This window comes from Coregonus lavaretus, assembly GCF_964263955.1.
Source record: "Coregonus lavaretus genome assembly, chromosome: 30".
NCBI lineage: Eukaryota > Metazoa > Chordata > Actinopteri > Salmoniformes > Salmonidae > Coregonus > Coregonus lavaretus.
The window spans coordinates 17,638,313-17,655,171 of record NC_140017.1 but is presented as its reverse complement, the minus strand read 5'-3'; the positions used below and the strand labels follow the sequence as shown (position 1 = coordinate 17,655,171).

Here is a 16,859-nt window from a genome sequence, read left to right as displayed (position 1 = left end):
TAGGCTTAATCTCAGAGAAGGAGTGTTAGTGCTGATATAGGATCGGTTTTGCCTTTTAGATCAGAATGAATACGATTATATGGGCAGGTCGGACCTGATCCTAGACCAGCACTCCTACTCTGAGACGCTTTGTGAATACAGGCATTGTTCTCCAAACTGCTTCTAATATCTTAGGACGCCAGAAATAAATGTTGTCAATTAAGATAAAATGCATTATCAAGATACTATCATTAGGTCTATCAAGCTTTAGGATACCTTGGTAGGCCTATTGATCATAGCAGAGAAGAACTTACTGTTTCAAAATCACAGTTTTCCCACAAAAATGTTTTGAAACAGAAGCAACTAATCGCATAACATAGATCTACTGTAGGTACAGAGGCACTGTGGACAGTTATAAAACAGCAGGTTGAGGAAACTTGGAAAGAATTGATTTCTAAAGTGATTCAATATTTTAAAAAATAACTTTTCTTCCAAATCATTGTAAACCAGTAAATAACTGGATTCTGCGAAATGTGAAGAAAACATCTGGCTCGGAGCAAAAGGAAAAACATTCCTTTAAAATACGAGCTCCTGACAGATGGTATTGTGAAGCCATTTGAAGGGACCATGACAGACACGTTTATAACTGCGTGTTCCCACCTCTGTGTGTGTGAGTGTATTACTATCCTCATGGGTACCGGAAATCTCCAAAAGTCCCCACAAGGATAGTAAAACATGGGGACATTTCCAACATCCCCACGAGGACAATGGCTATTTTAAGCTTAGGGGTTAGGTTTAGGGTTACAATAAGGTTAGAATTAGGGTTAGGTTTAGGGTTAGGGAAAATAGTATTTTGAATGGAAATGAATTTTACGTCCCCACAAGGATAGTAAAAAATATGATTTGTGTGTGTGTGTGTGTGTGTGTGTGTGTGCGCGTCTAGCCCTGAGTGAGAGCGTGTCGGACTCGGACAGCGGGGAGAGGCGAAAGGTCATTGGAGAATTTAAGAAAAATCTCCCCCTGCTTGAGACTACCCTTTCAAATAAATGACTGTGACACACATCGAGGCATGCACAGTAACAGGCTACTTGACCGCCAAAATAACAATTACCCTCAGAAGAGCCAACATACCTGTCCCATATGTGCGAGGAGCGGAGCGTGCCCAATTTGACTGGAGCACGGAGCGAGTTTCCCAAAAGCTGGAGCGTCGGACTTCTCTCCCGCTCCAATTTTGCTCCAGTAGAGCTCACTTCATAAGCTCAGGGCATGCCCGGCCCAGCATGCATTTGTTGTCAACTTGTGTGCTGCTATAGCCCCTTGCTTTAGCTACTGTCATGGAGTTCACTAAATATTTTCATAAAGAAACTGATAAAACACACAGGTGCAAAATCAAGGTGACTTACAAAGATGAGGACCAAGAGCAAGAGAGGGAGTGTGGTGATGTCGTGTCCACAACTAAAGAATCATTATAGAATCTGAAAAGACACATTTCCCGAAAGCATGGTGGTGTACTTACTACGTGCACATGCTAACGGGAAAGGAATGAGGTGGGTAGCTAGCTAAGTGTGTCATTGTAGCAAAGTATTTATAAACAAAAAATCTGATCTCTTAAAAGTTTTGTTCATTTCCGTTCAATTATCTATACAATAGGCTATCATTGATATTTCAACTGAACATGTAGGTGGCTCACCTGCACATACTCCGACTCCTTTCAGAAGTAAGAGTTATTTTGTGCCTCCAGCCAATCGCAATCACTCTATTGAGACATATTGCAGACTCGTTGAAAAAGATGTTGGTAATCTCCTTAAGAACAAACATGAGTACATATCTTTTCAAAGTTTACCCAAGGATGAAAAAGAAGCTTTGCTTGATTTACAATCCGATACGTCAGTTCTTACCCGCCCTGCTGATAAGGGTGGGTCGGTTGTACTCATGGATAGTACAGTTTATGTAAATGAGTGTCACAGACAACTGCTTGACAACACCTTTTACAAGAAACTCAGAAGTGACCCCACTTCCCAATTTCAGAACACTATCTTTCCTGTCCTAGATGGGTATTTAAGTTCTGGTCAAATCACCAAAAAATAACACGATTTTTTGTCTATTCAACACCTAAAATTGCCACTTTCTATACTTTGCCGAAATTACTCAAGAATGTTACAAAAACTCCAGGGCGCCCTATTGTAGCGGGCATTGATGCAGTATCAACCTTTGTTGAATTTTTTATTAGACCACTCGCAGAACAGCTCCCCTCCTTTGTAAAGGACACCAGCAGTATGATCTCTATTATTGAATCTCTTGATCCTCTCCCTGATAATACCTTGCTTGTTACTTTTGATGTTGAGTCCAATTTGTAAGTCGCTCTGGATAAGAGCGTCTGCTAAATGATGTAAATGTAAATGTAAATGAGTCGTTATATACGAATATTCCACACGAGGGCGGTATTGAAGCCATGGAACATTTTCTTCTGCAACGTGACACAAATGAACTACCTTCCAGTGCGTGCATTATATAACATTGGCTGAAATAGTACTCACACACAACTACTTCATGTTTCTAAATTATTTATTTATTCAGACGAAGGGTACTGCTATGGGATCCCCTATGGCTCCTAACTATGCTAATTTGTATGTGGGTTACATTGAGAAACAGTCTATTTTCAATCCTCTCAAAAATGTTTTCTTGCCTAAGATTATTATTTGGAAATGGTACATTGATGATATTTTTGTTCTATGAAGGGGTGATTTAAAACAGCTCCAGGCATTCCATGGTTTTCTTAACTCTTGTTCTGAGCACCTGAGATTTACTATGCAATCTGACACAAGTCAAATCAGTTTCCTTGATCTTCTGATTTTGTGTGAGGATAATGTTCAATACACTGATCTTTACAGGAAACCTACTGATCGTAACAGTTTGTTGAGGGCTGATAGTTGTCACCCGCTTCCCTTGAAAAACAGTTTGCCCTACAGCCAATTCTGTCGAATCAAAAGATTTTGTAAAAAAACAAATCAGATTTCGACCAAAATATGGCTGCGACGCAAAGAAAATTCAAGGAGAGGGGGTACAAAAATGGTCAGATTAATACTACCATTGAGAAAATTCTAAACAAATCGAGACTTGACCTCTTTCAGGGACAGTCTCGCAAAAAGAAGCATTCTTGCATTCTAACTGCACGCTATTCAAAGTGCTCTGAACAAATTAAGGGAATCGTTCACAAACATTGGCACATTCTAAGATCCGATGACAGTATTGGTAATGTGTTTTCGGACCCTCCATTGGTTGTATTCTCGCGGTGCAGAAACCTCAGAGATCAATTGGTAAACTCTGATTTACCACCCCTAAATATCCCTGCACAACGTCTATTTGCGCCTCTACCGGATGGAAACTACAAGTGTAACGGCTGCGCTCAATGCAATGGCACTTACAAATGTAGATCCTTCAAACCCCCAAACAGGGAAACAGATCCCAATCAAAGGTGTTATTACGTGCTCCACTAAGGCAGTTATTTATCTTATAACTTGTCCTTGTGGTAAAAATTATGTGGGTAAAACAAAGCGCGAATTAAAAGTACGAATCTCGGAGCATCGTAGCACCATTAGGTGCAAAAACTCGACATACCCAGTCGCTGCCCACTTTTTGGAAGTGAACCACTCGATTTCGTCCCTACGTTATATCGGCATCGAACATATCACCCTCCCTAGGAGAGGGGGTGACCTCTACAACTTATTGTTAAAACGAGAGGCTGCCTGGATCTTTAATTTAAAGACCCTTGCTCCCTTCGGTCTCAACGTATACTTTGATTTGAAGCCATTCTTGTGATTATTGTGATTTTGCTATTCATTGTAAATGTTTGTGGGCCTATGTAGCCAAGTTGTATCTATGATCGTATGCTATCCATGTTTTTTGTATGTTGTTTTTATCTGTGAATTGGCCAATGCTATTAGGCCACACCCGGCCATGATTACAGACACCTGCGTGTGTCCTTTGACACTATATAAACTAGTGACCCGCAGTGTTTCTCATTATACCCTGATGAAGACAGCTTGTCTGTCGAAACGTTGGTTATTATGATATTAACTTATTGCATCTGAGCTCCTAAAGTGTGCGGCTTTCCTTTTCTTTTCCAATAGGCCTGCTGACATATGACCTCTTTCAAGGAGCTTTCTGTTTTGATAGGGTTATTTAGGCCTACCTATAGATTTTGTATTGTTTTTTGTAACTCTGCATCCCTGCCCAGCCTGGCAAGAGTGGCCCAAAGGGTGTATAGCATCCCCAGTGGCTCTGCAAGCCTGGAGGGAGAGGATATTCTCCACTGCTGGCCTGCTCTCCAGGCACCATCCCATCAGCAAATAACCGGCCAAATTCGGGTTTCTAAAAGTGAATTCAAAGGCCTAATAAGGCATTTTTCATTTTATTTTTGTTTAATTCTAAGTCATAGCCTACATGCGCAATTTATAGACTATAATAATTTAATACAAAGAAATGTTGCTTAAATGCTGCGCGCTTAATGTTCATGCCAGCCTAGTGTGTCACACTTGCAAATGCTTCACCATTTATTTGTTTGGAGGCTATAGCCTTGAAATAATTGAAATAATAGGCTAATAATAATATAGCCTAAATAATTCATTTTCGTTCCTTCTTAGGCTCCCTCTCTGGCTCCTGACCTATTTAGAGTGTTTATATGCTGTTTAATATGACATGTAGCCTATTTGAAATGATGAGCGCTTCTTACAGTCACCTTTTCATGTTGTTTATTAAAATACTTTTCATTCAAATCATATGGTTTGGTTTCAATACTTCAAAACCAAATGATAGGTCCAGGCAGTCACAAAATGTGATGGGTGTTGGTTAAATTGTGATTTTAATAAATGGAGTAGAATTTGGAGATGCAGTTTATTTTTGGGTGAGCAAGGAGCGGTTTTTAGTGGAGCGGTTGTAAAGGACGTGGAGCGCAGGAGCGATGTGCAGGATTTCCGACCGCTCAACTCCACTCACATGCTCTGGCACCGACTACTGACCAGACATTCCTTATAGCCAAGTACACAACATCGCTGAGCTGCAAATTCTTTACGAGGTCAGAGATTGTGCTCTTGCACAACAGAAGAACCGTTTCTAGTTCAGAATAAACCACAACAACAACGTTGGCCCCTTTTGAGAACTCCTTGAGATATGTAAGAGACCTTACTTGTTTGACAAAATAATACTAGAACAATACTGTATCCACATAAGCCTTTTGCTAATTGCTTAATTCTAATAAGAGTTAGTGTGCACAGTAAGTCTAAATTAAATCCACTCACACAATCTTCTGAAAAGTTCCATTTTGAAATGATTGGTTCCTTAAGTCCTTATGTACTAGATATGGGAGGGCAGTGGCTGACTGGTAAGTGGTGACAGATGTCAACCAGTGTTGGTGGACTTGATAGAATGGAGTAGAGTAATAATGATATGTCTATGGTCCATGCATTAGTACAGTACCTGTCAATGAGGGTTCCAAATAGCAGCCGGATAGTCTTCCGGATGTTGTCGGTGCACAGCCAGCTCCACTGGTCTTTCATCAGCAGACACATGATGTCTAGGGCCACGTCAGCCAGGGCCGTCTCTGCCACTGTGGACAGTACCACAAAACACACATACACACACGTAAATGACACGGATGCACACACACACACACATGCACACTTTACAAAGTAGCCCACATGCTTGAAACAAGCACATTAAACACCATTAGGTTTGAAGCCTTGTGTATGTATCACTTTTTACCATGCATTAGCAGTGGTCCAAAGTAAAATCATTTAGAGAGAGCAACTGCATCTCAGTTTTCAACCAGAAATACAAAATAGCATTCTGGCTATGAAATATGAAAATCTCAAAACACTAAAGCCTCACGTAAGTGTTGGATATCTACTGTATGTCTTCAACATTATTGGCAAAATTTGTCAGAGGGAATCTGCTAAAAAGGAAAAACCTATGATCCACACAATGTCAAACATTGACACAACCTGTAAGCTCTTGCTCCTGGACAGATTTCTCAGCATAGACAAAAAAGGAATTTCTCTTTTAAATACCCCAAAACAAATGTTTGCCAATACTTCCCTCTAGTGGCGACATTATAGTACTGCATGGGTATGCTGGTCACAGCATTCAGGTTGTTTACTTTTCACCCTTGAAATGTTCATGAGAGATTTGGAACGGGATGTTTCAGACCTGTCTGGTCAGTGAGAGGGAGCCAGACGGCTCACCATGAAAGTCTGGCCCACATCTGAAACACGTCTCCTTTCAGACAAGACAATGAGCAGACTTTAAACATGGACGCCCCAGCAATTTTGATATAATTAAAAGGGACATGCTCATTCCAATGTCAAGTCGTGGGAGATAGTTTACATATGATGTCAAAGAGATCACCCTTTTTTCTAGGGCCATTCACTGGATTGGAGAAATACAACAGACTGCTAGTCTTCCATGTGTGGAGATTGAAGGAACAGGCAAGATCAGTTAGAGGACCTTAACCTTCTGTGCTGTCCACATTCCAAAACACTGCACATTCATAAACCGGGCCAGAAACGGAACTTTATCACAAGCCAAGATTTTTGTATGAACTTAGTTCCTGTATTGAACTAATGGGGAATTGAACAATATTGTGAGAGGTGTCATTGTGTACGTTTACGTACCCACAACTACTAAAAAAATCCACATTCCTTGCACAGTCCTTACCAGAATCTTGAATGGATGCACCTGGTAATTTATTCTGTGGGCACCCACAGCCTCCAAGTTCTCCTGTGAGGCCTGGACTGCATTCCCTCTCAGCCTCTGCATCACACATCACCGCTAGTTCCTGCTCCTTGATGAAGGCCTCTAGGCCAGCTATCGACAGGCCGTTAAACCCCTGCAAAAAGAGAAGCATGACAAACGTTCATGGGTTTAAGGAGTAAAAGTACTGATAACAGAATTTCATGCGACAATTATCACTGTAGACAAGAGACCACAGCACAGTGAAGTACTTACTGTGCTCCCCTCATCCAAGCAGTATAGCACTTTAGGCCTCATGTCAGAGACATTAAGGACTGGGGTGATTTTACTGGAGAACCTTAGCCGGGACCTGAAAACAGACACAAAAGCAGGTAAGACAATCGATTGAATCAAATCAAACTTTATTTCTATAACAATGCATTTCACAACACATTTTACAGAAATGTAATGTGCATTTCATCATGAAATACTGTATACATACACCACCGTTCAAAAGTTTGGGGTCATTTAGAAATGTCCTTGTTTTCCATGAAAACATACATGAAATGAGTTTGAATAGGAAATATAGCAAATTGAATAGGAAATGTAGTCATTGACAATTATTGTGTCCTTCGAACTTTTCTTTCGTGAAAGAATCCTCCATTTGCAGCAATTACAGCCTTGCAGACCTTTGGCATTCTAGTTGTCAATTGTTGAGGTAATCTGAAGAGATTTCACCCCATTCTTCCTGAAGCACCTCCCACAAGTTGGATTGGCTTGATGGGCACTTCTTACGTATCATATGGTCAAGCTGCTCCCACAACAGCTCAATAGGGTTGAGATCAGCTGACTGCTTCTTCCCTAAATAGTTCTTGCATAGTTTGGAGCTGTGCTTTGGGTCATTTTCCTGTTGTAGGAGGAAATTGGCTCCAATCAAGCACCGCCCACAGGGTATGGCATGGCATTGCAAAATAGAGTGATAGCCTTCCTTCTTCAATATCCCTTTTACCCTGTACAAATCTCCCACTTTACCACCACCAAAGCACCCCCAGACCATCACATTGCCTCCACCATGCTTGACAGATGGCATCAAGCACTCCTCCAGCATCTTTTCATTGCGTCTGCGTCTCACAAATGTTCTTCTTTGTGATCCGAACACCTCAAACTTCGATTTGTCTGTCCATAACACTTTTTTCCAATCTTCCTCTGTCCAGTGTCTGTGTTCTTTTGCCCATCTTAATCTTTTCTTTTTATTGGCCAGTCTGAGATATGGCTTTTTCTTTGGAACTCTGCCTAGAAGGTCAGCATCCCGGAGTCGCCTCTTCACTGTTGACGTTGAGACTGGTGTTTTGCGGGTACTATTTAATGAAGATGACAGTTGAGGACCTGTGAGGCATCTGTTTCTCAAACTAGACATTCTAATGTATTTGTCCTCTTGCTCAGTTGTGCACCGGGGCCTCCCACTCCTCTTTCTATTCTGGTTAGAGACAGTTTGCAACATTAACAATGTCTACACTGTACTACTGATCAATTTGATGATATTTTAATGGACAAATCAATTGCTTTTCTTTCGAAGGACATTTCTAAGTGACCCCAAACTTTTGAACGGTAGTTTATATATGCACTTCCCTTTTGCCCTTAGAACAGCCTCAATTCGTCAGGGCATGGGCTCTACAAGTTGTCGAAAACGTTCCACAGGGATGCTGGCCCCTGTTGACTACAATGCTTCCCACAGTTGTGTCAAGTTGGCTGGATGTCCTTTGGGTGGTGGACCATTCTTGATACACATGGGAAACTGTTGAGCGTGAAGAACCCAGCAGCGTTACAGTTTTTGACACACTCAAACCGGTGCGCCTGGCACCTACTACCATACCCTGTTCAAAGACACTACACCCTCTGAATGGCACACTTACACAATCCATGTCTCAATTGTCTCAAGGCTTTCAAATCCTTCTTAAACCTGTCTCCTCCCCTTCATCTACACTCATTGAAGTGGATTTAATAGGTGACATCAATAAGGGATCATAGCTTTCACCTACATTCACCTGGTCAGTCTATGTCATGGAAAGAGCAGGTGTTCATAATGTTCTGTCCACTCAGTGTATATCCTCAGGGTTGGACGGATTAATTGAAAAATGCAATTACAGATTACATGACAATAAAAGTAATTAGTAAAATAATCCATTGTATTAGTCAAAATGAGTAATGTAATCTGATTACTTTTGGATTAACGCCTTGGTAAACCAGCATCTGCCTCGTCAGTTTGTTGCAGAACGATCAGTTCCCTCTCTAAAGCTTATCAAATCAAATTGTATTTGTCACATACACGTGTTTAGCAGATGTTATAGCGGGTGTAGCGAAATGCTTCTAGCTCCGACAGTGCAGAAATATCTAACAATTACACAACATATACCCAATACACACAAAAAAGTAAGGAATGGGATTTAAGAAAATATACATATATGGACAAGCAATGACAGAGCGGCATGGACTAAGATACAGAATAATATTATAGAATAGAATGCAGTATATACATATGAGATGAGTAGTGCAAGATATGTAAACATTATTAAAGTGACTAGTGTTCCATTTCTTAAAGTGGCCAGTGATTTCAATAGGCAGCAGCAGCCTCTAATGTGCTAGTGATGGCTATTTAACAGTCTGATGGCCTTGAGATAGAAGCTGTTTTTCATTCTCTCGGTCCCAGCTTTGATGCACCTGTACTGACCTCGCCTTCTGGATGATAGCGGGGTGAACAGGCAGTGGCTCGGGGGGTTGATGTCCTTGATTATATTTTTGGCCTTCCTGTGACATCGAGTGCTGTATGTGTCTTGGAGGGCGGGTAGTTTGCCCCCGGTAATGCGTTCGGCAGACCGCACCACCCTCTGGAGAGCCCTGCGGTTGTGGGCGGTGCAGTTGCCGTACCAGGCGGTGATACACCCGACAGGATGCTCTCAATTGTGCATCTGTAAAAGTTTGTGAGGGTTTTAGGTGATAAGCCAAATTTCTTCAGCCTCCTGAGGTTGAAGAGGCTCTGTTGCGCCTTCTTCACCACACTGTCTGCGTGGGTGGACCATTTCAGTTTGTCGGTGATGTGTACGCCAAGGAACTTGAAGCTTTCCACCTTCTCCACTGTAGTCCCGTCGATGTGGATAGGGGGGTGCACCCTCTGCTGTTTCCTGAAGTCCACGATCATCTCCTTTGTTTTGTTGATGTTGAGTGAGAGGTTAATTTCCTGGGACCACACTCCCAGAGCCCTCACCTCCTCCCTGTAGGCAGTCTCGTCATTGTTGGTAATCAAGCCTACTACTGTTGTGTCATCTGCAAACTTGATGATTGAGTTGGAGGCGTGCTTGGCCACGCAGTCATGGGTGAACAGGGAGTACAGGAGGGGGCTGAGCACGCACCCTTGTGGGGCCCCAGTGTTGAGGATCAGCGAAGCAGAGATGTTGTTTCCTACCTTCACCACCTGGGGGCGGCCCGTCAGGAAGTCCAGGACCCAGTTGCACAGGGCGGGGTTCAGACCCAGGGCCTCAAGCTTAATGATGAGCTTGGAGGGTACTATGGTGTTGAATGCTGAGCTATAGTCAATGAACAGCATTCTTATAGGTATTCCTCTTGTCCAGATGGGATAGGGCAGTGTGCAGTGTGATGGCAATTGCATCATCTGTGGATCTATTGGGGCGGTAAGCAAATTGAAGTGGGTCTAGGGTGACAGGTAAGGTAGAGGTGAGTGCTACAGGGCGATAGTCATTTAGTTCAGTTACCTTTGCTTTCTTGGGTGCAGGAACAATGGTGGCCATCTTGAAGCTTGTGGGAACAGCAGACTGGGAAAAGGAGAGTTTGAATATGTCCATAAACACACCAGCCAGGACGTGGCTAGGGATGCCGTCTGGACAGGCAGCCTTGCGGGGGTTAACATGCTTAAATGTCTTAATCACGTCGGTCATGGAGAAGGAGAGGCCACAGTCCTTGGTAGTGGGCCTCGTCAGTGGCACTGTGTTATCCTCAAAGCGGGTGAAGAAGGTGTTTAGCTTGTCTGGAAGCGAGACGTCTGTGTCGGCGACGTGGCTGGTTTTCTTTTTGTAGTCCGTGATTGTCTGTAGACCCTGCCACATACGTCTCGTGTCTGAGCCGTTGAATTGCAACTCCACTTTGTCTCTATACTGATATTTTGCCAGTTTAATTGCCTTGCGGAGTGAGTAGCTACACTGTTTGTATTCTGCCATATTCCCAGTCACCTTGCCATGGTTGAATGCGGTGGTTCGCGCTTTCAGATTTGCGCGAATGCTGCCGTCTATCCACAGTTTCTGGTTAGGGTAGGTTTTAATAGTCACAGTGGGCACAACATCACCTATACACTTCCTGATAAACTCCGTCACCGCTTCCCAGTCGAAACAGTTTGTGCATATATTATGACAACATTTTGGGACGTTTTGGTTTGTTTTGGTGTTCGGCAGGAGGTTTTTGGGCTGCTTGAGCACACAAAATGTTTTCTTGAAGCTTGTCGAAGTTCGGTAGCCGAAGTCTAACGATTCTTCAATGAAGTGTTGTCATTCATCGACAGACGACCCGTTTTCATGCAAATCTTTTCACCTGAGAAATACTGCACCAAACATCTTAGCTAAATGTACAATTGCGTGACTAAGAACTCCAAGGCAAAAACATCCAAATTAATTACAGATTTATTGAGTTATCTTAGATTAATTTGAGACTATTTTGAGGAAGTGTCCTGGCTATGTTATTGATACGGCGTCTCAAGAGGGACAAAACAGTAATATTGGCAGGTTTGTTTCTTGTTTTTCAAGCAAAAGGTCAGCTTTACTGTCAAGTTCAAGGAATAGCTTTCCAACCCTCATTCTTTGATTGTGAAATTATATGTCTACACCCAGCCACCAAACAGATTGTGGCTAGCAAAATAGGAAATGGTCATTTGTATATCTGGCCCTCCCTTCATTTAACAGTCTGGTATGACTTCAAAGACAGATTTCAGTGTACTCATTTCCACTGAAACTTTAGATTTAGCAGATTAAGTAGCTGATTGTCATGTCTGTCATGCCAGTGCTTGGGGAGTGAACAGGGTGGAACTGTATTGACTAATCAATGACAACCTTTCTACACAACGATCCTGATTAAATGTGGCAGGATTCAGTTCTCTGACTTTTTTTGGTTGAAAAAAGTTTCTGAGGAACGCAACCAAGCAGATTTCAAAATAGATTAGAACAGAAAGGTGAAAGGTGACTTCCAAGCAGTGTGGCTCAGAACAGCTTTCAAATACCTGCCATTTCTGTGTGTTTGAGGCAAACACTTGCAGCCCACATCTTGATATTAGAAGAAGTAATGCAATATGTAATCAGCTGATTTTAAGAATGTAACTGTAATCCAATCTGGGCTGATTACAGTTACTTCATTCTTGTAATGTGATTACCTAATGAGCTTCCGTTACTTCCCAACCCTGATTCTATTATTGAGACACCATTTATTGTATTGTTCTACAGAAGGAGGAGTTCATTTGACTTACTTGTTTTTCTTATCCGAGGAAGGCTTTCCCTCAGTATCTCCGTCCATGTCTTCTGTAGGGCTCTGTAGCTCTGAGCGAGGAAACGCCGTCTTCAAGGTATCCACAATCTACAGAGCCATTTGTTCACACAGTTACACTCCCCTACGTATTTACTGAATTTGGACAGTGAAACAAAAACGTTTCATTTGGCTCTATATTCCAGCATTTTGGATTTGAGATCCAATGTTTTATATGAAGCGACAGTACATAATGTCACCTTTTATTTGAGAGTATTTTCATACATATCTGTTTTACCGTTTAGAAATGAACGCACTTTATGTATCTAGTCCCCCCATTATAGTGTATTAAATTGAGTAAAAAGTATAGTATTTAGTCCCATATTCCTAGCTCGCAATGACTACATTAAGCTTGTGAATCCACAAACTTGTTGGATGCATTTGCAGTTTGTTTTGGTTGTATTTCAGATAATTTTGTGCCTAATAGAAATGAATGGTAAATCATGTATTGTGTCATTTTGGAGTCACTTTTACTGTAAATAAGAATAGAATATGTTTCTGAACACTTCTACATTAATGTGGACGCTACCATGATTACGGATAATCAGGAATGAATCGTGAATAATGATAAGTGAGAAAGTTACAGATGCACGAAGATCATGCCCCCAAAACATTCTAACCTCTCACCATTACCAATTACAGGGCAGGTAAAAATGTTTTGGAGGGTATGATTTATGCCTCTGTAAGTTTCTCACTCTCCATGTTTTGAGGTTTTCTGTAATGCATCTCCTTGTTTCTAATGCATACAGGCCTAGTTAGTTAAAGTCATTATCAATACTATCACATACCTTGTCTATGTGTGCTACGATGAACGGCTTCTTGACAAAGGCAATTCTTGCATCTGTATTAAGAGCAAGAAACTCCTGCATTTCTTCACTGTTGGCAGTTTCGGGTATAGCACAAAGTTGCTGACAAATAGGGGACATGAGTGTTAGTTTTCATGTAACAATCAAATCACATTTTATTTTGTCACATGTAACAACAGGTGTGGACTAACAGCGAAATGCTTAGTTTCTGTTAGTCTACACCTGTTGTTTACGAAGCACGTGATGAATAAGATTGTATTTGATTGTGTAATGTCATGAACGCTGATATGTTAATTCATCCAAATAAAGTCCACTCATGCCTATATGACAATGTGCAATATTACATTAAAGTGTATAATACATGCAGTTTACAGAGCACAAAACTAATAGAACATTTTTTTTTGAATTCCCAAGGCTTGAGTTAAGATGTTATTCCTCCACCAACCTTGAGAAAAGTCTCGAGCAGCCCTTTCCTGGCCTCAACTTTGTCACTGTCCATGTTACCAAACGGCAAGTCTGGAAATATTTTCTTTGGTCCTTTCACATCTAAACCATGTTAATAAGATCAGTTAGAAGCTGTAAGAAAGACACCCAGTCTAGTTCCACATGACACACGGAACTAAAACGCCTGTCATTGTTCAGATAACAATACTTACTTTTGATGAGTTTTCGCAAGTCTGATTTCTCCTCCAAGCGGGTCTGTAGGTTGAGAAACTCACTATATCGGCGGTTGACCGTGTGATAGGCAACTGGCTGGATAGACCCTGGGTTATCAGAGTCCATTGCTGTTTCATACTAAAAGACATATGTTTTAACATAAAACAAACTAGATTAATATAGACTAAAATAATCTCTAAACTTCCATTTCCACTACTTACCTTTTCTTTCCTCTACTCAGTGTTCTGGCCTTAAGACCAACACACCTCATCAATGATCAGAACAAGTTGTGTTTCAGTAGCCTATAGCTATGAATAGACACATATGTAACCTAGCCTATTCAAACCACCAACATGGAATGTTCTCCATACTGTTCTCCATACATTAAACAACAAACAGATTCACCTTGCAATAATAACTCACCTTGACCGTGTAGAGAGTGTACGGGTGCGAGCCGGTGCCACGGTGCTCCTTGGCCGTGATGGTCCCGGGGATGCGAAGGTTCTGGATGATGATCGGGCCTTCGGGGCTGCTGAGGGGCTCGAAGCTGAAGGAGGGCAGGGGCACCATGGGAGAGGAGGTCTGCAGAGGGCCGCTCACCGACGCCATCAGCCCGTTGGAGTGGCAGCCAACCGCCAGGTCCACGCTCAGCAGCTCTCTCTCTGGACTGGTGCCGCTGTCCCTCGTCTCCAGGTCCTGGAGGCTGCGGACACTCGAGGGAACGTCCTCCGTCATGGTGCACAACGCATTAGCGAAGGCGTCGGGGTGATCCTGTTGTTCAGAGACCACAACTTTGGGGGAGGAAGTGACCTCGGCTAGGCCAGGGTAAACCCGGAGGTCATCCTCCAGATCCATGACGCTGCTGATGTCAGTGGGCTTGGCACACTCTCGGAAACGGTCTGACAGCGCTTCCTCCGCACCAATCAGAACCAGGGACTCCATGGAGCTCCTCTTGAAATCTGTCAGTGGCGAGTCCAGATCTGAGTCGGTCTCTTGGTAGAACGGGTTGGATTTGACTGGTCTCAGGTAGTCCATTGGGCAGATACCAATGTACTGTCTAGCCTGTCTAGGCTCTTCTTCCTCTATATTATTCTGAGGGCAGTACAACTCTGCCGAGTCGATGATATCGTAAGCAGCCAACTCAGGTGTGGCAACCTCTGTGTCGTTAGGTGTTTCTGATAGGATCCTTAAGGGTAAAGAGCAAGGGACCTGAATGTCTTGCTGGGGCTGATCCTGCTCTAAGACAGTGAGCTGTGGCAGTGATGGTGGTTTTGGTGGTTCTGAGGCTTTGGGGGCTTGCATACTTGACTTGGTGAAAACGGAAATGATTAACAGGTTCAGCCAGTCTGGATCCGATAGTTTCGTAATGAAGGGGAGAAGGACATTGCATGTGATGAGCTCTCCGACCACAAACCTTCCCGTTCGGGTTTCCAGGTGAGGCGGAGGGACAAGGACATGCAGCAGCAGGTCAACAATAGCCCTGGCGTAGTTCACCTCCATGGCTGAGCTCTTCACAGCAGGGTGAGGTGTGCAGACCTGGGAGTATGCATTCCAGAGGCTGTTCTCTCCATCCGGTTGCTTCTCCAGCTCGGCCATGACTTCTTTGGCTCTCAGGTAGCTCTGAAGGTGGCCGCCACACAGGTCCAAAACCCTCTGGGTCAGGACCTTCCTATCCACTCTTCTTGACCGATTCTTCAGCTCCATCGCCATGGAGTACATGGCACTTTGCACCTCGACCTCAAAGTCCCGCTCCGAGGACACTATGCAGTACCAGGAGGACACAAAGTCTCGGATTATCTTGCGCACGGTGGTCTGTATCTCGTGGTCTAGCTGCCGTTCACTCTCAGGCGAAGGAGGGACCCTTTCCAATGTGATGAACCTCTCTAGGTGAACAACGCTGTTGGAGTCCAGGACAGCCTGAGATCCCAGCCAGCCCCCCATGACCACCAGGAGACTGGTGAAGACACACAGCAGCCATACGTTCACCAGTAAATGGAAGAGAATCAGCCATGTCAGAAGAGCGCCAAAGCCCAGTAGGCTCCTCTGACCCAGTAGCTCCGCCATGGTCCACTGAATTGGGCCAACCGTCTCGGACTGAGTGTGAGACATGGCTCTTCATATGACTTTTATATTCAGTGTCTACAAAAAGAAATACAAAATAAGTAACGTTAGATTCATTTCACTTCACATTATTTACCTGGCAACACAGGCATAGCTAGTTCATTTATTATCTGTGATAAACTAATTTCTTCTCTGCAACCTGCAGGAATAATTTGTATTATTGCCTGGCTAGCTAGCTAGCTACCGGTGCTAGGTTAGATGAGTAGCTCTGGCTATTAACAGTGGAGCGGACCTAGCTAGCTAGTTACCGTTATACTAGCTAGCTACTGTACTAAGCTAGCTTGTTGCCATGTAAAAGTGAAAATCCACTTAGCTAGCTTCATCTAACGATTTTGTAATGACACATTGACTTTACAATTAACTGATGACATGTTATATTATATTATTGATATGATGGGATGTCTGGTTATGGTGGGGAGCTACTGTTAGTTTGCTAGCCGGGTCGCCTTTCCTTTCGTTAGCTTGCTACAGTAGCTAGCCAAGCATTCCTATACTTTTTAAGCTAAATTACCCTTGCTAAATTTACCTTAGTCAATGTAGCTAGCTGGATGTTTCGGAAAGTACAACAAGTAAAATGATACAACCGGTCATGGCAACTGTATCACTTGCACGAAGCTAGCAACGTCTTGTTTTCTTTTTTTGAGAGCTCCATCAGTTTGTTTACTTCCTGTATCTCTTGACCAGGGTTGCCACATCTATTCAATGATGTCTCAAAACCCACCCTATTTTTTGGGGTCGCAGCAAGAGACGAGTTGAAACATTTATCCATTAAACCCTTTTTCAATAACGTTATGGAGCGAATTAAGGAATGTCGACGTAATTTGTAACTACGTAGGCTAAAAAACAAAGTTCGGTTTTCCGCAAGAGAAAAGATCATTTGATTTTATTAAACTCGCCAGAACTTTTTCCATCAATGGATGTCGATGTAAGTTGTTTTGACTGCTATGATTAAGCAAAAAGGCCAGATGAGGTGTGATATATTGGCCAAATACC

At 42.7% G+C, this 16,859-nt stretch overlaps 1 protein-coding gene across 1 annotated transcript in view; it reads right to left on the bottom strand.

Moving 5' to 3' along the window:
- Positions 1-16,540, bottom strand: part of snx19b (sorting nexin 19b) — a 37,389-nt gene extending 20,849 nt beyond the window's left edge. Inside the window, exons 1-9 of the mRNA XM_084148456.1 lie at positions 16,393-16,540; positions 14,169-15,884; positions 13,745-13,883; positions 13,534-13,634; positions 13,071-13,190; positions 12,227-12,333; positions 6,982-7,075; positions 6,691-6,862; positions 5,455-5,584 (exon numbers count right to left, since the gene is read on the bottom strand). Of these exons, the coding sequence (XP_084004582.1) occupies positions 5,455-5,584; positions 6,691-6,862; positions 6,982-7,075; positions 12,227-12,333; positions 13,071-13,190; positions 13,534-13,634; positions 13,745-13,883; positions 14,169-15,854 (2,549 nt within the window). The 5' untranslated portion in view covers positions 15,855-15,884; positions 16,393-16,540. The remainder of the gene's footprint in view (positions 1-5,454; positions 5,585-6,690; positions 6,863-6,981; positions 7,076-12,226; positions 12,334-13,070; positions 13,191-13,533; positions 13,635-13,744; positions 13,884-14,168; positions 15,885-16,392) is intronic.
- Positions 16,541-16,859: the final 319 nt, after the last annotated feature.